Here is a 21,073-nt window from a genome sequence, read left to right as displayed (position 1 = left end):
TTAATCGAATGCCATCTTTGAAAAATATAACTCCGATTGATAAACTTGTTAAGTTCTCTTGATTACTCTAGATTAAGGGTCTTTGGATGCAAATGTTTTGTTTTCACCAACAAAGGTGATAAACTCTCCCTGTGCACCATACCTTGTGCCTTTCTAGGTTATGCAGATAATAAAAAAGGTTATAGATGTTTTGATTTTCAAAATGAAAAATTGTATGTATCAAGAAATGTATTCTTTTTGAAAAAGGAAGTAACCAAATATTTCTTTTTGATATATTTGACTTCGAAATCCAATGAATATGATCATGAATACGATTTAGACAATGATCAAGGTACTATTGATTCTGAACATAATGTTGATAATGAAGAGCAAACCCATAGGGACATCAGTTTACAATATTCAAGATATAGAGAATCTAATATTCCATGTGATCTAGAAAAATACTTCGAAGCACAAACCAAAAGGTCATCTAGAATTTCTAGACCTGAAAAATTCGTGTCCTATGAATCTTTTTCACCCACATATAAGGCATTTATTGCATTAATATAGTCATATGTAGAACCATCATCCTATACTCAAGCCAAAAACCATTCTAAATGGGTAGAAGCCATGAAGGCAGAATTGAAAGCATTAGAAAAGGCTAACACTTGGACTATTCAAGATATTCCTCTAGGTATGAAACGTATAGGTTGATAATGAGTTTACAAAGATAAAACCAAGAGTGATGAAACTCTTGAAAGTTATAAAGCTAGATTAGTGGCTAAGGGATACCCCAAGAGTATGGTATCGACTACGAAAAACTTTTATTCGAGTTGCCCGAATAACCACTGTAAGGACATTAATAGCTTTAGCCTCTATTAAAAAATAACCTATATTTCAAATGGATGTGAAAAATGCTTTTCTCAATAGAAATTTAATTGAAGAAGTTTACATGGAAGCTCCACCTGATATTAGTATCCCCAAGGGTAAAGCTCTTTGCTTAGAAAAGACTCTTTACGGTCTTAAACAAGTACCAAAAGCCTGGTATGATAGGTTTAGTCATGTTATGCTTGATATTGGATTTTGATTTTGTTTGACTGACACAACTTTATTTATTAAGAATTCTAATGCATCATCGGAGGTAACAAACATGAAGTTGAAAACATTAAAAGGCTTTTTAAAACTCATTTTGAAATGACTGATTTAGAGTTATTGAGATATTTTTGAAGAATTGAAGTTGCTTATTCTCCTCGTGGGTATTTGTTATCTCAATCTAAATTTGCTTTGATATTGTTTTCAGGTCTGGAATTACAGGTGATAAGAAAGTGGACACTCCAGAAGTTGTCTAACATAAAAAAAAATCGATAATGGAGAACCTCTTGATGATCCCACTCCTTACAGACAACTCATTGGAGAACTCTCCTATCTTTTCCTTACTAGACCTGATATAGCTCACGCTCTACACACAACTAGCCAGTTTTATCATGCTCCCACTTCTGTTCATATGAGAGCAATTTTGCGTATTGTTAGATACATAAAGCCCTCTCTTTCACGAGTATTCTTCTTGCCTGCTTCATCTTCATTAGATTTAAACACTTATATTGATGCTGGTTAGGAAGGTGATTCTAATAACAAACACTCAACCGCTGGTTTTTGTGTTTTCTTAGGTGAATCCTTAATTTTGTGGCAATGCAAAAAGCAGTAGAAGGTCTCTCTTTCGTCCACCGAAGTTTAATACCGAGCCATGACCACTACAACAATGGAAGTAGTTTGACTGAGACATCTGCTAGCTGACATAGGAGTTGAAATGACACAAGCTTCACGCATGTGCTGCGACAACAAGAGTGCGATTTATATTGCCAGCAACCGAATATTTCATGAACGCACCAAACATATTAAAATGGACTGTTACTATGTTAGAGAAGAATATCTACATGAAACCATTGATCTGCCATATGTTACTTCAAAATATCAATTAGCGGACTTTTTCACCAAACCTCTTGCTACTCATAGATATCATTTCCTCTTAAACAAACTTTCACTCATTGTATCGTAAGTTTGAGGGGGAGTGTTAAAAAAATAAAATGTGTAATATATATAATATAATATAATATAATAATAATAATATAATCTTTATTTATAGTTTTTATTTTCTTTCTTTTCTTTATTCTTTATTCTTTTTATCTAGTTCACTTTGAACTAGCTAGTATAGTCGTTGGACCTAGTCCAATAGTTATAAATAGAGCCGTTGGACTAAGTCAAACGACTCTTAGGAAGAGCTCTTCCCACTCCTCTCTTTTCTTGAATAAATAGGGGTGACCCCCTCTTTTGTAATTTAATGCTTTTTAAGCATTTCTCATGAGAAATAAAAGTGTATTATTTTTATCTTGTGTTCTTTCATTTATACCCTTTTGTGGGTTGCGCTTGTAGTGTCTTCAATAGACACTCGTTATGAGTTTTTGTGTTTTTGTGGAAGATCACCCTTTCATTACAACAACCATAGAACTCATTCGACATGATTCTCCTTCTCTCGTTGTAGCGCTTGTTGTGGAGAAGTTTACCAAGCTTGATAGGAATAACAAAGCATTTCAAGGTAGACAACATGGAAATGACCGTAACAATAATAATCGAAGGAATGATAATGCGCAGAATGCTGGTTGCAGGAACCAACAGAATTAGGACCGACATAATGGCCAAAATAACAACAATCAGAATAGGAATAACTTTCAGGGTGGTAGCTATCGTTGCCATGATTGTCGTATCTGCCATGGTGATCATTGGGCCGATATGTGTCTCAACAGGAATGAAAATAACCGCGCGCTTCGAGCTGCGAATGTCGTTCAGGGTGAGGAAGTTCATCAACTTGTAGAGGCACCAACTGTTGGGGCAATGCAGATGATGAATGCAGTGAAGGTGACAACTACTGCGGAACCAATTGTATGCAAAGAACTGATGTACTTGAAACTTCTACTTAACAGAAGACTCACTAAAGCATTGGTGGACACAGGTGCCACGCATAATTTTATCTCGTGTGAAGAGTCAAAATGGTTGGGATTATAGTGAAAAAAGGAGAGCCGCATGAAAGCGATTAACTCTAAAGCAAGGGTCATCTACGACGTTGTGCATGATGCGCCAGTGCAGATCCATAACTGGTTAGGAAGGACTACATTATCGGTCACACATATGGATGATTTCAAAATCATCATCGGGATAAAATTTGTGAGAAGTAATAAGGCAGTGCCAATGCCTCACCTTAACACTGTCAACTTTAAGGGTTAGAATCAGCCTTGCATGGTTACCGCGATACTGGTAAAGCCTTGCGAGCGCTTGGTGTTTGTGCTCCAGTTGAAGAGAGGCATAAAAAGTGGTGATAAGACTTTTTTCATCACAATTCGTGCAACAGATGAAGCAGGAGAAGCCGTTGATGTCTCAGGGGCCCTAGTGCCCCTATGGAAGGAGTTTGGTGATGTTATGCCTGCCGAACTGTCGAATAAGCTACCTTTGAGGTGTGAGGTAGACCACCAAATTGAGTTAGTGCCGGGTGCACGACCACCCGCAATGAATCCCTATCGTATGACAATTCCTGAGCTGAAGGAATTACGCAAGCAATTGGATGACATGCTCGAAGCAGGGATCATCCAACCATCCAAAGCTTCTTTTAGGGCGCCCATGCTGTTTCAGGTGCACGATGGGTCGAAGCGTCTGTGCGTCAACTACAGGGCACTGAATAAAATGATTGTAAAGAACAAATATCCGATTCCTTTGATCACATACTTATTTGATCAGTTTGGAAAGACAAAGGTTTACTCTAAGACTTGAGATCAGGCTATTAGCAAGTAAGAGTTGCTGAAGGAGATGAACCAAAAACTATTTGTGTAACGCGATATAGGGTATTCGAATTCCTTGTTATGCCATTCGGCCTGACGAACACGCTACCTTCTCAACCCTAATGAACAAAATTTTCTACCCGCACCTTGATAAGTTTGTCGTCGTTTACTTAGACGACATAGTAGTGTACAACGACTCTATCAAGCAACATATTCAACACCTTAAAATTGTGTTTCAGACTCTTAAGGACCATGGGCTGTACGTCAAGCGAGAGAAGTGCCTATTTGTTCAGGGAGAAGTTTACTTCCTTGGCCATATTGTGGGAGGAGGTACATTAGAAATGGACCACAAGAAGCTTAAAGCTATCGCGTTTGACTTCACAGTTGGAGGGGTGTTGCTCCAAGAAAGACATCCCATTACATTTGATAACTGAAAGCTAAATGACACTGAGCGTCGATACACAGTGCACGAGTGCGAGATGTTGGCGGTTGTGCATTGCCTCTGTACATGGAGACACTATCTTTTGGGGTCGCAATTCGTTATGCTCACTGATAATGTTGCGACGGGCTACTTTCAGACTTAGAAGAAGTTGAGTCCAAGACAAGCCCGTTGGTAAGATTTTCTGGCAGAATTTGATATAGTCCTAGAGTAGAAGCCTGACAGGACCAATGTTGTTGCTGACACTTTGAGTCAGAAAGTAGAACTTGCAGCTTTGCTCGCGTTAGCTAACCGAGCGATCTTCTCGAGTAGGTTCGAGAAGCTTTGAAGAATGATCCAACGTCCCAACAGCTGATCGCGTTGGTAAAAAAAGGAATGACACAAAGATTTTGGTTGGAGGATGATTTGCTCCACTCCACGGGCGATCATTTATATATTTTGCAATCGGATACTCTACGAATGCGCTTGATACACGAGTACCATGATACCACTTGAGCGGGTCAACCATGATAACAAAGAACTTTGGCATTGTTAGAACGTGCATTCTATTGGTTGCAGATGCACGACGATGTGGACATTTATGTGTGGACTTGATTTGCCTGCAAGATAAGCCCATAAACCAAAGACTGGTGGACTATTGGAGCCCCTACCAGTGCTAAGTCGTCTGTGGGAGTGCATAACCATAGACTTCATTGTGAGCTTGCCAAAAGCTCAGGGTTGCACTTCTATCTGCGTGGTTGTGGTCAGGTTTTTGAAGTATGCTATTTTTGTGCCTATCCCTGCCACTTGCTCAACTGTCGATACCACAAGATTGTTTGTTCAAAATGTGATCAAATATTGGAGAATCCTCTAGAGCATCGTCAGTGATCGTGATGCCCACTTCACTGACAAATTTTGGTGAGAAGTATTTCGCTTGATTGGGACAAACTTGCATTTCAGTACAAGTTTTTACCCCCAAATCGACTGGCAAACAGAGAGAATCAATGGCATGCTAGAGGAATATCTACGGTACTTTGTCAATGCCAATAAAAAAAATTGGGTTAATTTACTTGATGTGCTCAATTCTGCTACAACCTCTAAAAGAGTGAGTCATCCGACCATAGTCCATTCGAAGTTGCAATTGGATAATAGCCGCAAACTCCGCACTCACTTGCCGTGCGAGGACGTGGCAAAGCACCTTATGCATACTTGTTCGTCAGGAACTGGCAGGATTAGACAAAGTTAGCAAAGGCGTATTTTAACAAGGTGACCATGCACATGAAGTAATGGGCGGACGAGAAACATCAGCCAGTAGAATTTCGTGTTGGAGACAAGGTGTTGGCGAAGCTCTTTCCTGATCACATAGCTATCTTTCGGGGCCACTATTGAGGCCTCATTCGCAAGTACGACGACCACTTCACCATCACCAAGCGCGTTGGAAATTTGGCGTACTGGCTGGACTTGCCATTAAACTTTCAAATGCATCTAATCTTCCATATATGTAACCTGAAGCTGTTCTACGAAGATAAAGGAAACCCTCAATGGAGCATGCCTCAACGTGCTCTCATTTCGCAACGCAGACCATCAACGATCAACATCCCAGGCAGAGAACCGGAAGTCATCCTCAACCACTTCCACAACTATCTCGATAAAGTAAAAAAGTACCTAGTGCAATCGAAACATCTATTAAAATGTGAAGCCACCTACCTACATGTTTCAACATCGTCAACTTGTGGAGGACTACCATGAACAACTGGCGTCGAGGACGACGCCAACTTAGGCGAGGAGCGTGTTCCAAACCGCCATGTTTTCACCTTTTTGTTCATGATATATATATTTTTTCGGCACTCTTCAGTGCCAGAAATGGCCTTTTGGCTTAAGAACCCCGTGTATCGGGCCCCTCTCTCCCTCTTTTTATGTACTCTACTTACAAATTGTTATAAAAGAAGTTTTATGCATCCTTGCTCTCTTTGTGTTTGTGCATGCACGTACTCTTGCTTTCGCTCCTGTGCGTGTGTTGTGAGTTGCTTGTGTGCTTAAAAGGCTTGCTTTCAGTGTTTGTGATTATCCGAAGCTATGTTGCGGGGGCCTTCACTTCTAAGCCCATGACAACCTAGATCCATGCATTAATCGGTCCTTCGGGTCCGGACCCAGGTCTTAATGGGGTCTTCTTATTTGTCACCATACCCGGACCTTATAAGGTTTGGTCTGGGAAACCCGATTCGTTGTCACCCCCTAGGTGTGGGTATGGGATTAGCGTGAAAAGTACAGATGAAAAATTCTAAAAGAATTGTACTAGGATAAGTGGCATCCATCACACACTTTAAACATCTCTCTCTCTCTTGATATATATATATATACATATATATATATATATATATATATATATATATATATATATATATATTGTCACAGGGGCAATTTTTCTCTAACTTTTGCCTTCCGTGAGGTCTGTACCACCTATCCAAGTGGCACTACAGCCTAACTCCTGCTCTAGCCAACTAGAGATAGTCTGAGCTAAGGCTCAAGGCTTAGATGCGCAAGGGACACTTACGAACATGTAGGCACACTCACACCCAAACCGGCAAAGCACTCAAAGTTCACGAGGGCTACACTGGCCCGTTTATTGCTGCACACTTAACTTCCCAGATGCCCAACAAGGGTCTAGAGGAGCCCATATAAGGTGTAATGAAAAGAGGCGGAAGCACCAATAGAGCAAAAGGCACTCTTTAAGAGTAACCACTAGAGCCAAGCACACAAACACCAAATGTGCACACACAAAACTCTCAAAAATAGAAAATGACTTAAAGTCATAAGTTGGATATTATTGAAGAAAAGAAGAGAAGGGTGAAAAACCCCATACATTTACAAGGGGGAACCTCCTCTTTATATAGAGGAGGAAAGCATTAAAGGAGGACCATAAAGGGGGCTCCCTTCTAGTCGTTGGGAGCCCCAACGGTCATAAATATGACTGTTGGGGCCCCAACAACTAGATAGGTAGGGCCCCTTTATGGTTCCAAAAAGTAAAAACAGAAAAATTAAAAAGGAAAAAGAAAAAGGGGAAAAAGGTAAAAAAGAAAAAAGTACATGTGGAATTACCAAAACACCCCTATCGGGTTTTTGGTTTATACAAAACATGAAAAGCTATATTATTATGTATATATACATATATACGTATATATACTTATATATATATACGAATGTATATATATATATATATATATAAGTATATGTATATATATATTTATATATACATAATTTAACATGCCCCCTCAAACTTTACGGGGAGAAGACCGAAAGTTTGCCAAGAAGAAACATGAATCGTGGAGTTGGGAGCGCCTTGGTGAAGAAGTCAGCCAGTTGATACTCTGAAGTGACATATGGCAATGTGATGGTCCCTTTGAGATATTCGTCTCGAACATAATGGCAATCCATTTCGATATGCTTGGTCCGCTCATGAAAGGTGTGATTGCTGGCAATGTATATCACACTCTTGTTATCGCAACAGAGCTTGGTGGGAGTGGAAATGGGAACGCCCATGTCACCAAGGAGACTTCTGAGCCACACAATTTCCATAGTTGTCATCGTCATAGCCCGATATTAAGCTTCAGTAGATGATAATGAGACCTTCTGCTGCTTCTTGCATCTCCACGAGACGAGAGATTCTCCTAAAAAAATGCAAAGACCCGTAATTGAGATACGATCATTGGGATTTCCTCCCCAGTCAGCATCAGTAAAAGCAGTCAATTCAAGAGATGTGGAAGAGGATAAGAAGAGTCCCTTAGAGATGGTATTTTTGATATATCGCACAATTCTCATTACGGCCGCCATATGAACCGTAGTAGGTGCGTACTGAAACTGGCTCATTGCATGAACTGCATGAGCTATGTCTGGACGTGTGATGGATAGATAGGTGAGGGATCCAATTAATTGACGGTAGGGGGTTGGATCTTCAAGAAGAACACCATCTTCAAGTCTTAGTTTCGAATTGATAACTTCGGGAGTCTCAACTTTCTTTTCATCAGATATTCCTGATTTGGTACAAATTTCTGCAACTAACTTCATTTGAGATAAGATGTATCCTCGCGCGGAATAAGCCACTTCAATTCCTAAAAAATATCTCAAATAACCAAGATCAGACATATCAAAAGTATCTTTTAACATAGACTTAACATCATTTACTCCCTTTTTGTCATTCCCAGTGATGATCATATCATCAACACACAGCAGAAGCATAATAATGGAGTCACCTGTCCTTTTAACAAAAAGAGCAGTGTCAGTATAGCAAGAAGAAAAACCTAATTTGATTAATACATTACTAAACTTGTCATACCAAGCTTTAGGAGCTTGCTTAAGTCCATATAAAGCCTTTTTTAATTTTAAAACTTTTCCATCTAAATTCATACCTGGAGGCGGTTCCATATAAACTTCTTCATTTAAATTACCATTCAAAAAAGGCATTTTTAACATCAAGTTGAAAGATTTGCCATTTTTTAACAAAGACTATAGCAATAAGGGCTCAAACACTAGTCATTCGAGCAACTGGGGCAAAAGTTTCATCATAATCTGCCCCATACTCTTGGGCATATCCTTTGGCTACCAACCTAGCCTTATATCTTTCTAATGAACCATCACTCTTAGTTTTTACCTTAAACATCCATCTACATCCAATGGGTTTCTTGCCATTGGGAGGATCAATGATTTCCCAAGTTTGCGCCTTTTTAAGGGCATTAAGTTCAAGTTCCATAGCTTTATTCCAATGAGCATATTGTTTAGCATCATTGTAATGAGATGGGTCATGAAAGGAGTGAAGAGCAAGTAGGCATGCTCGAAAGTTAGGAGAAAAAGAGTCATAAGAAACAAATCTATTTGGTATCTTGGGAATACGATTTGATCTTCTTTGAGAGGTCTCTTCTATGGACTCACTTTGAGAGAATTTTTCAAGGGCACAAGGAGGATTTCTTTCATTCCTTCTAGAGTAGACTTGTATTTGTCTTGAAGCATTTTCTTCTAAGTTTTGATCATTATTTGGATGTTCAAAAAGATCTTCATTAAGAGATTCACTAAGATCAACATGATCATCTATGATGTTTTCTTGAGGTAACAAGTCAAATAAAAAGGAATAGTCAATATTTTCATTTGGTTGGTGCAAAAAACCATTTTCTTCTTCGAGGAATGTGACATCTTTTGAGATATAAAGTTTATTCTTAAGCATGTCAAGACATCGATATCCTTTTTGTTTTTCGCCATATCCCAAAAAAATACATTCAATAGCCCTAGGATGAAAGTTTATCATTTTTGCGAGTTAAAACAAAGCATTTACATCCAAAAATTCTTAATCTTTTATAATCGGGAGACATATTGTAAAGTTTTTCAAATGGAGAAAGATTTTTCAAAGAGGATGAAGGGATTCTATTGATGAGATATATTGAGGTTAGAACCGCTTCGGCCCAAAAGGATTTTGGGATATTTTTTGAAATCAATAACGTTCTTGTAGTTTCTATTATGTGCCTATGCTTTCTTTCCGCAAGACCATTTTGTTGCGGAGTGTTGGGACAAGAACGTTGATGACAAATATCATTTTCTTTTAAGTAGCTTTGAAAATCATTAGACATATATTCACCTCCCGAATCGGACCTAAGAATAGACAGATTTCCCAAAAATTGATTTTTAACCACTGCATGAAATTCTTTAAAGAAGGAGAAGACTTCGGATTTGCGACTTAGGAAGTATATCCACGTAAATCGAGTGAAGTCATCAATAAAGACCGCATAATACGAAAAACCTTCTTTAGATAAAATAGGGGAGGGTCCCCATACATCGGAATGAACAAGTTCAAATGGCCGAGTGGTAAATTAACTTCTTTGAGGAAATGGAGTAGCTTTAGATTTCCCAAAAATGCAATCTTTACAAGTCATGTGATTGTCTTTACAAGTATTGTTCAAAAAAGGAAAAAGAGACATTTTTACAAAATTTGGATGACCAAGTCTCTCATGCCAAATTCCAATACTTTTGTCTTTTACAAGATTGCAAGATGACTTAGATGGAAGCGTAAAAAAATCCATAAAATAGAGATCACCCCTTCTATGGCCTTGCCCAATCAGCTTTCCTGACTGGAGATTCTGCATGGTGCAATCTTTAGGTGAGAAAGAGACTTGGCATCCATGATCGGTGATTTGGGAAACGGGAAAAAGATTTAAATTAATTTTTGGAACAATTCTCAATGATGTTCCATCGGCCGTTGAAACATAGGAGGACATGGGTTCGGAAAAAACATTTGAAAACGAGTTTTTATGAGATGTCATATGAAAAGAAGCACCAGAGTCTAGTATCCACATACCTGGAGGTGATGAAGAGTAGGCGATGGCGGCTCCGGATGTTGAAGGAGAAGTCTTGAGAAGGTGTTGGAGAACTTCGGAGATATGATTAAGAGTTTCTTTGATATCTCCCTCTTTGGTACTTTCTTCCTTCTTTGGAGAATTTTCTCCAACCGCGGCAACCTTTCCTTTAAGTTTTGGACAAACCGGTCTAATGTGCCCCGGTTCATTACAATAATGACATATAATTCCCTTTCTAGGCCCATTATTATTTTTGTTAAAGTAGGGAGGTCTATATGCTTTAACATTTGATCCGGGCCTCGTAACGGCCAAAACATCATCACTCTTAATGCTCAAGCCAAGTCGAGTTTCTTCTTGACATATCTCGGCGAGGGCATCTTCAATAGGTAGGGCTTTGCTTCTATGGTGAAGAGATGCCCTAACTTGTTCAAATTCCGGGCGAAGTCCATGAAGGAATTGAAAAAAGTGCTATTTTTCAATTTGTTCCCTTCTTAGCTCAATATCTTGCGGAGCAACCCATTTAGGCTCAAGAAGGGCAAGCTCATCCCAAAGAGGGGTTAGAGAGCTAAAATAGTCCCGTACACTCATATCCATTTGTTTGGTGGAACGGATTTTTTCTTGACAAAAAAATTGTCAGAGCAAGATCCTTTTGGGTATACATACCCTTAAGGAAAAACCAAGCCTCATTGCCCCTTCTAAACTTGGCAATATTCGCACAATTTTTAAGGTCAACATTGTTCATAAACCATGCCAAAATTTTGGCATGGTTACTTTCCCAATCCTCAATTTTGGATTGATGGTCATTAATGGCTTTGATGCGCTCATCGCCATCTAAAGCTTTTTCAACCTCATTTTCGATTTTGGTGAGAACAAGAGAGGGTTCGGGAGTAGTTCCCATAACAAAACCCCAAAGTTTCTTACCTCTTAGATGATTTTTCATAGCGGAGGCTCACATGAGATAGTTGGACTCATTTAGCTTAAAAGAAAGCTCCACTTTAGAGTCACGTTCCATCGGCACCGAATATATTTCCTTTCTTCAAAACTTTGAGAGGCAAGCGTTCCAAGATGACAAAAGAAAAGCCCAATCACCAACCGAGCTCTGATACCACGTAATGAAAAGAGGCGGAAGCACCAATAGAGCAAAAGGCACTCTTTAAGAGTGACCACTAGAGCCAAGCACACAAACACCAAATGTGCACACACAAAACTCTCAAAAATAGAAAATGACTTAAAGTCATAAGTTGGATATTATTGAAGAAAAGAAGAGAAGGGTGAAAAACCCCATACATTTACAAGGGGGAACCTCCTCTTTATATAGAGGAGGAAAGCATTAAAGGAGGACCATAAAGGGGGCTCCCTTCTAGTCGTTGGGAGCCCCAACGGTCATAAATATGACTGTTGGGGCCCCAACGACTAGATAGGTGGGGCCCATTATGGTTCCAAAAAGTAAAAACAGAAAAATTAAAAAGGAAAAAGAAAAAGGGGAAAAAGGTAAAAAAGAAAAAAGTACATGTGGAATTACCAAAACACCCCTATCGGGTTTTTGGTTTATACAAAACAGAAAAAAGCTATATTATTATGTATATATACATATATACGTATATATACTTATATATATATACGAATGTATATATATATATATATAAGTATATGTATATGTATATATATATATATTTATATATACATAATTTAACATAAGGGGCCCCAGTATACACTTCGGTACAAGCAATACACCACTTGGCCCTAAGTTCTTGTACAAGTGTTTGGCCCTGCCTCCCTTAGGGCCACTCTGTTGCAGTAGCCCACTGCAGCACACAAGGGTCAACATCACCTCCTACATCAACGAACCAGTACTTGGCACTCTCTACACACCTCTATGTAGCCTAGTGCATTCCCAAGTTCTTCTACATAGCCATCCTGTCGTGACCATGGTCTCAGCCCAGCTCTGGCCTCTGCATGATCCTTGTGCTTCACACCGAGTGCCTGCAGTTATCCCACTGCTGGCCATTTACCCCAGCCTATGCATGTGCTTTCCTTGTGTTGCACGGCCAAGCCTCCTGCCTTGGCCTGTGCATGCCTGTAGCTTGCAATGCACGGCCAGCCTTTTGCCTTAGCATCTGCATGCACGTTGCTTGCAATGATGGCCAAGTCTCGTCATGGTGCCTCCTGTAGTCACTAGTCACTCCATTGCAGGCCACCTGGGTCTCTCATACTTGGGCATTTACTGAATTGAACTCACAGCACCACCCTATGCTGTGCAGCTCAGCAACTCGAAGGGATTGCAGCTGCTATCGTATGCTGCATCACCGCAGGTGAACGGCACACCAACTCCAACAGGACCCCGCAGCAGTGTTGTTAAAAACGCGCCTCCAGGCGCAAAAAGCGCGCCTCGCCTCGAGGCGAGGGCCTTTTCGCCTTGAGGCGCACTTAAAAAGCGCAAAATCGCAAAAGTGTACGCCTCATGCGGCTTGAGGCGTACACCTTGAGGTGAGGCACGCCTCAAAGTGAGGCGCGCATTAAGAAATTGGATGGCCCGGACCCGAGTTCGACCCGGATCTGGGCCCGTATTCTCGAAAGATCGAGAACCTTTGTCTTTAAAAAAGACACAGGCGCTTCGGGGCGAGGGAAAGCCCTCGCCCCTTCTCTCTCCACTCCGTCCCCTCTCGTCTCCCGCCACTGCTGTCGCCGGCCACCACTCGCCGTCGGCCACCACTCGCCGTCAGCCACCACTCGCCGCCGGCCACCCGCTGACTAAGGCGAAGAGTTGTTACCTTGATTTCCAGGATGGTATAAGCCTGGTAACAGAGAAAAGCCAGCTGAGCCAAAGTCTCTGTTTCCTCCAACGTGGCTCGAACGAGGAACATCGAGAACGACTCCGCGTCGTGCTCGTCATCGGCTGGTCCGCCCTCCAACTCTGCATCCGAACCCACGCAACAACATCCATCATGACAGGAATTTCCTCCATCGTGCGCCTCCGCATTTTCTTCAACAGCAGACCGCCCCTTCCTTCCATCCTTAGTCTCTCCCTCCACCACCTCCTCCTCCTTCCGGCCCTTCCAATCCCTCCTCAGCTGTAAAACCCACTTAAAAAAAAAAAAAAAAATCGGACCCGGGCCCGTCACCGTTAGGGTTTTAAAACCCGACACAAGAGAAAGGGTTTTGAGAAAACCCTTTCTCCTGTGCGCCGCACCCCCCACCACGCCTTCGACCCGATAAGGGAAACCCATCGGGGTTTCCCCTTTTGTCGCCCCTCCCCGAGCTCTTTAAGAGCGTTGCGGGAGGGGAGGATCGATGCCCCGCCCCCCTTCTCGTTCCCTGCAGGCGAAAGCCTCACCGACAACCCCGACCGCCGCCTCTCCTCTTTCCCTGCGCACGCCACCGACCGCCGCCGCTGTCGGTCTCCTCCCAGGTACGTCATTTCCTCCCTCTTCTCCCTCTCACCCCCCTCTCTGTCACCTCGCCGGGAGGCCGACAGGTGGCGCACGACCCCTGCCGCGCCTCCCACCTCCCCTGTGCCCATTGGAGACCCGACAGGGGGCCTACAGGGCCCCTGTCGTCCCCTTCTCTCTTTTGGGGGTTCGCCGGAGTGCCGGCAGGGGGCCAATGGCCCCTGCGACACCCCCTCGCCCCGATCTCTCTCTCTCTCTCTTCGGCAGGGGTTTGTCCCCCTGCCATCGTCCTTTCGCCAGACGGCAGGGGCTCGACCCCTGCCGATTCGCTGTCGTCGGCAGGGGTGCGACCCCCTGCCGTTTCAGTGTTGTCGTCTGGGGAGCGACCCCTGCCGATTCGTTGCTGTCGGCAGGGGCTAGCCCACTGCCGATTCGCTGTCGTCGGCAGGGGTGCGACTCCCTGCCGTTTCAGTGTTGTCGGCAGGGGAGCGACCCCTGCCGATTCGTTGCTGTCGGCAGGGGCTAGCCCCCTACCGCTTCGCTGCCGTCGGTAGAGGTGCGACCCCTGCCGCTTCAGTGCTACCGGCAGGGGCTAGCCCCCTACCGCTTCGCTGCCGTCGGTAGAGGTGCGACCCCTGCCGCTTCAGTGCTACCGGCAGGGGCTAGCCCCCTGCCGCTTCGCTGCCGTCGGCAGGGGTGCGACCCCTGCCACTTTAGTGTTGTCGGTAGGGGCTAGCCCCCTGCCGATTCGTTGCTGTTGGCAGGGGCTAGCCCCCTGCCACTTCGCTGCTGTCGGCAGGGGTGCGACCCCTGCCGCTTCAGTGCTGTCTGCAGGGGCTCGCCCCCTGCCGCCTCGCTATGTTTGACAATGGCTCTTTCTCTGCCACCTTGCTGTTTTCGGCAGTGGCTCGTCCCTGTCGCCTAAACCTACCAATGTCCTCGTCGCACCATTAATTATATTAGCAAAATTGAATATTTAACACTTGCATATTTACGCAACAGGTTCCGATCGTGCTCCGCGGCTCAATCCTCGTATTATTCTCACACGTAGGCGTACGCAGCTGCACGACATCCCAAGGTAGGGTAAAGTCGCACAAAGGGCAATTGATGAATGTATTTAAGTTGAAATGATTAAGATGCCATGCTAGATATGCTTAGAGTTACATTGCTTCTGCATTGCGTATTATCATGTTTGTATGCTCATGGGCCGAGGTACAATTTCATTCTTCGATCATTATTTTGCATAGTTGCTTATGAGTTTGAGGTGTGGTTTCGTATTTCGTGCAATACCTATGCTCTCGTTTGCTTGCATATATTTTTGCCTGCACGTTTTCTTTGAGTGAGGTACGACTTCGTGTCTCATATATTACTTATGACCTTATGTGTTTGCCTATCTAAGTGGCCAAGGTATGATTTTGGTACCTCATGTATTACTTATGTGCTTTCCCCTCGATGTGCGGCATCACAAGTCGAGAGTTTCTTGTTGTCATGTTATAACCTGCATATGCTCACATTCATGGTAAATATGTACTTACATAAATGTAGTCTTATGCCTATCCTGATATCACTTGTTTTCAAAACACTAGAAGTTGTGCTTATGCATTGAAGTTCTTTAAAAGCGAGTTTCCTTCTGCCAACCCAGTGCTCTTCAAATTGCACAGCTTTTGCAAAGTTAAGTTTTAAGTCTCGCAGGATTGCGAAGTCACATTTGGGCCCTCCCAAGTCCACACACTTGGGAGAAATGTTTTATAACCTTGATTCAAGTTGCGGCTTAATTTAAATAACCTCGATTGGGGGCAGGAGCCTGGGATCGAGTGAGGTTCTGTTGAAGGACCCATTCTTCATTTATTAAACTTAGTGTCACGTGTCGTGCGAATCATGTCGATATTAATATAAAATTTTGGATGCAAGATTGATAGTGATGTGCCTTGGGTGAATTGTGGCTTTTAAGGATGAATCGTGCCAAATGAACACTCCTATTTTCGTTCGATCGTTATGAAGTTGTGTGTTGGGTGTTCCTTTTGAGAAGCCTACGCACCCCCCTTTTTGGTGTAGCGTACTTTTAGATATGCACAACATGTTAAGTACTTTGTTGATCGGACGAGAGATCCGAGATGACCTTGCATCATGAAATATGAAAAATGTTGTTGAATTGAATTCAAGACTTATCTTGCCAGGATGTGTTCTTTTGCAGATAAGATCTGTAGGGGTTTCTTTTGTGGAACCATTTCCCTTTCATCGTAGTCGTACTTTTGACAAGTGCGACTGTACTTTTTGACAAGTACGTCTTCTTACGTTACGATGATTGGATAAGTAGGTTGTGGTAACCTCGATGAGTGCAAATAACAAAATGTTGTGATCATCTAAATAAGTGATGTTTTCGCCTTCACCGACAAGATACTCGAGTTGGTCGAAAGACCAGAGTATGTAGAATGGGTCTTCAGTTAACTACCCCTGATGTACTCATTCGAATCGCTGACTCCTGTCAGGAGAGAGGACATGAAGGTACAAAACTTCGATGGACAGACCATTAATGGCAGTTACGAGCAAAAGACTCGACTTCCCCAGTCATCGGAGTTAGGGGAATGAGACTACCATAATTATCCTAGGTGGTAGCTCTCCATGTTTGGGATGCATCTATTGTTTATGCTGCTTTGGGGATTTCTCTCTTGGTCACCGACCGTCCCCTTAGGTGCGGACTCAGTCAGCTATCCGGGTTATCATAAAATACATAGCATAATAAACCTCGAGATCAGTCTAGGCTGTTTCTAGAGTCGTGCCTTGTGCGTACCCGCTTAGCCAGTTAATATCGAAACATAAATTAAATCCGATCACACAATGTGTTCAATTAGCACGTATGAAAGTTATAGGGTACAACAGGTTCAATACTTATGGAATTGTGTGTGTGGTTGATGAAGCATTGTATTTTGCTAGTTAACTTTCTTGTGCAGTGCTTTGCTTATAATAGTCAGCCTACTTGTGGCAGTAAAATGCTTGTAATAATTTTAGCATTGTGTTCATGATAGTTGCTCTATGGATCTGTTGAAATTAAATTGCTATATAATTGCCTGTCTACTTGACATATTAAATTATTCTGCTTAATTATGTTCAATATTGTCATGTCTGTGCACCTACCAGTTTTTAGTGAAACCTACCCATTTTATGGGGAGGTAATGGATAGGTAATACAGTCTGCGATGGCACGATGGCGTGATGAGATCAAGATAAAGCTCTTTCCCTGACATTTCGCTCCTGAGGACATGTTGGTAAATTTGGTATAAAGTGTATTTCAAATTTCTCTTTTTATAAAACCTTGAGTTACTAAAACTGTTTTAGTAAACTTCTTCTTGGTTTCAACAAACAAATTCTAAATCATTGAAATTGCATTTTAAAACCCTTTTGATTTCAATAGTTGTGCGGAATTCGGTAAAGAAAAGTTTACGCTGTAATGCGCTCAAGGTCCATTGACTTGGGGTTTTAAAAATATCATTTTCCGCTGAAGTATTATTTAAACTCTGATTATTGTATGATTTCAAAGCTTTCTGAACTATTCTAAAAAGTTACAAGTCCTGGATTTTTGGGGCGTTACATCAGCTCCAACAATCTCTTGATCCAATTCACCCTCTCCGGCCTCTTCCTCGCCTCCGGCACCTCCTCCGCATCCGCGATCCCTTCCTCAGGCTTCTCCACGAATAACCGAACCGTGTTGGTGAGAACCGAACCGGCAATATGGAGCGGGAGGAACCCTAGCGATCTCAGCGAGGTGGACGAGCTTTTCAAGTGGGTCTCGCTCGGCGAAGGCGATGATGCCCAGTTGTTGGTAGCCAGCGAGGAGTGTATCTGGGGATCGGAGATGGATCTTCGCATCTTGCAATGGTCTGTCATGCCTTTGCCCACAATGACGGGGTTAGGGATGGTGACCGCCATTGCTGGGGTATGGGGGGAGGGCAATCGGAGATCCCCAAGAAGACACCACAAGGATCAATGGTCGATATGGCCTCCCCTCCTTTACCGTTCACTTTAATTTGTTTTTCCCCTTCATCCTGCAGAGGAAAGAAAAGGAAGGGAGCGGAGGACCAAGTTTGGTTAAACAATAAACACAATGAGAGCTACCGTTTTTTCTTTTAATGTGTGTGTGTATAGTGGATCCGATTGTAGTTTGACCAATGGGCTTGGCTTTGCTGGAAACTGCTGAGGTTGTTCGGGGTATAAGAGACAAAATCCAGAGAGGTTCGCTCGGACTTCGCCTCTTTGAAGAACAGCGTTTTTTTCGCTGGATTGGTTGGGAAGGTTGTTGCAGGAAATGTGGTTTATGAAAAACAAAACAGCTTTGAAAATAACGCATGTCTGTTGCATGGGTATATGAAGTAAGGAGCGCATTTAGGTGAGGCTAATTTCATCATATTGGTCATAGTTTCTGGATCCTGGAAAAACAAACAGCTTTTATAGTTTTTTTTAAGTTTAATTTTTTTTTGAGGCTTACGCTTTGCGCCTCAAGGCTTACGCCTCGCCTCAGATTTTGGTGGAGCGCCTCACTACGCCTCAACGCTTTTAACAACACTGCCCCGCGGCATCTATGAGCTACCCCACTGCTGCCACGGCATGCGCCTTGCCAGGTGTGCATGTGTTATATATATATATATATATATATATATATATATATATATATATATATATATATATATAAGGTAACAAAATCACATGCAAAAATGTGAAATTATGCTACATATTACAAAAATGTGAATTTCTTTTTTGGTTCATATCGCTGACCCCAATTGTTTTGGGATGAAGGCGTAGTTGTTGTTGTTGTTGTTGTATTACAAAATCCTGGACATTGGCTGAGTCATAAAATGAATAAAATACCATGTTGAAATTAATGTAAAATGCCATGTTATTTCAAATTCATAGGGGTGAAATTTGGTGAACTCGTTAGCATTCATAAAGGCCAGAGGCATCTCTCTCTCTCTCAGCACATAGATGCATTTCATGTAGTGTTGATCTCTTGGCGTTTCATACCAATTGTTAAAGTTCTGTACGTTTGCCTGCTTGTGTTCCTTGTTTGTAGTTCCTGAAACATCATCTGTCTCCTGCTACTTATAGATGTATTCCTGTCAAGGGGTAGGTTTGAGTTTTTGTAAATTTTCAGTGTATCCATCAACGGATCAAACACAAAGATGTTTGTCTCTGGTTCTTGTGATGCAACTGCTCGGCTTTGGGATACACGCATTGCAAGCCGTGCAGTCCGGACATTTAATGGCCATGAGGGGGATGTTAACACTGTCAAGTTTTTCCCAGATGGGCATAGATTTGGAACTGGTTCAGATGATGGTACATGCAGGCTGTTTGATATGAGGACAGGGCACCAGCTTCAAGTCTACCACCAGCAACATGGTGAAAATGAGGTTCCCACTGTTACCTCTATTGTGTTCTCTTTATCAGGCAGACTTTTATTTGCTGGATACTCGAATGGTGATTGTTATGTGTGGGATACCATTATCGGCAAGGTATGTTCTACGTCAATTCTGCTTCAATGTTTCTGCCTTCATTCCTGATATCAGTTCTTTAGCATTTTAGTCTTGATGCTTGCGATCCATATGGACATTTTTGTTGTTGTCTCCAGGTTGCCTTGAACCTAGGGACATTGAACAATTCGCATGACTGCCGAATAAGCTGTCTGGGTCTGTCAGCTGATGGGAGTGCATTGTGTACTGGCAGCTGGGATCGAAATTTGAAGGTTAGTTTGTCATACAAGTGAATGGACGTATACTAAATATTATACTTTTGGTATTAATCTTATGATGACAGCAACTTTCCTGCCCTACATTTCACTACATAAATTTCTATTGTTGGCAATGGTTACAGATTTGGGCTTTTGGGGGACAGAGAAGAGTGATATGATCTTATGGCTGAAGCAGCCTTGGTGCCATGAGACGTCTTACTGTGGTCTATGGGTCTGTGTAAATCTTTTGCTTATAGCTCTTTGCTTTGCAAGGGGTTTACAATAATCTTGTATGAGTGACATTGTTAGTAAATTTTAGTTCCTCGTCCATATGTGCCACATTTGTTTCTGTTTTTGTTGTTTTTTAATTTCTTCATTTCGCTTGGACAACCCATGAACTAATTCTTTTTGGAGTAGTTGATTAGCCGGTGGCTGGGCTAACAATTTTGTGTGTTGTGCATACATTAGGATATGGATCTCAGATTTATGTACGGAAAATGACTGTACTGTATAGATAATTTGACACATTTTCCTAAGAACTTATAATTTTTGCTATTCTTTCGATGTCCAAAATCGTAAATACCAAACTTCAGTAAGAATTGACATGTTATTGCAATAAAATTGTAGTGCAAACTCCCACTTAAATCCATAATCACATGTTTTCTTATGCGGGCCTTACAAACTCACATAAATTTATTTTTGAACATTTGGTAAAATTAAAAGCCCTAACATCATAAATATCCTTTATAATTCGCATGTATAATACGAACTTTGCATACATTTATTTGTGCATATACTCCATCAATTCACATAAATATGTGTGAACATTCACTTAAATTGAGTGTCACATCTCAAATATCATACTTAAATATTTGTCAATTTATGACATATATGCAGTCTTTTTTGACAAATATGCGAAATTTATTGATACATCACGTATGTTTTGGATGTACATTGTGAGTTTTCTTATTATTTGCATAGTTCTTAAATCATATAAACTCATTTTTGTACCTAGAGTTTGTTTTTTTTGTTTGTGTCTGTCTTGTAGAACCCTCTGCATTGTCCTTTTTTCCTTGCAACGATTTTCATGTAATTTGGCATTGCATTCTGAGGAGGTTGTTGTATCATCTTTGTCATTGACTTCTCCATCTATAGGTTCGAAATGTGAGTTTTATACAAAATATATGTATATATATACATATTGTTTTTCACTCTAAACTTTTTTCTTTTTTTCTTTTTGTAAATGTGATCATTTAATAGCTCATACATATTCTTTTTTTGTTGTTGCTATGAATATTTTTTTATGTTTTTTTGTGTTGTCATTGACTTTCTAAGCTATCAGATTTACCGTTTAGGGTTTACTATGTTTAAGATTTTTTTTCAAAGATATATATATTTGTTTTT

At 41.5% G+C, this 21,073-nt stretch overlaps 1 protein-coding gene across 1 annotated transcript in view; it reads left to right on the top strand.

Annotated features, from left to right (window-relative positions):
- LOC149813223 (guanine nucleotide-binding protein subunit beta-2-like) overlaps positions 1–20,201 on the top strand; it is a 30,163-nt gene extending 9,962 nt beyond the window's left edge. Inside the window, exons 4-6 of the mRNA XM_089991633.1 lie at positions 19,097–19,454; positions 19,571–19,684; positions 19,813–20,201. Coding sequence (XP_089847759.1) covers positions 19,097–19,454; positions 19,571–19,684; positions 19,813–19,848 — 508 coding nt within the window. The 3' untranslated portion in view covers positions 19,849–20,201. The remainder of the gene's footprint in view (positions 1–19,096; positions 19,455–19,570; positions 19,685–19,812) is intronic.
- Positions 20,202–21,073: the final 872 nt, after the last annotated feature.

This window comes from Nuphar pumila, chromosome 16, assembly GCF_984573655.1.
Source record: "Nuphar pumila chromosome 16, dmNupPumi1.hap1.1, whole genome shotgun sequence".
Lineage (NCBI taxonomy): Eukaryota > Viridiplantae > Streptophyta > Magnoliopsida > Nymphaeales > Nymphaeaceae > Nuphar > Nuphar pumila.
This window is presented reverse-complemented; position numbering and strand designations above follow the sequence as displayed.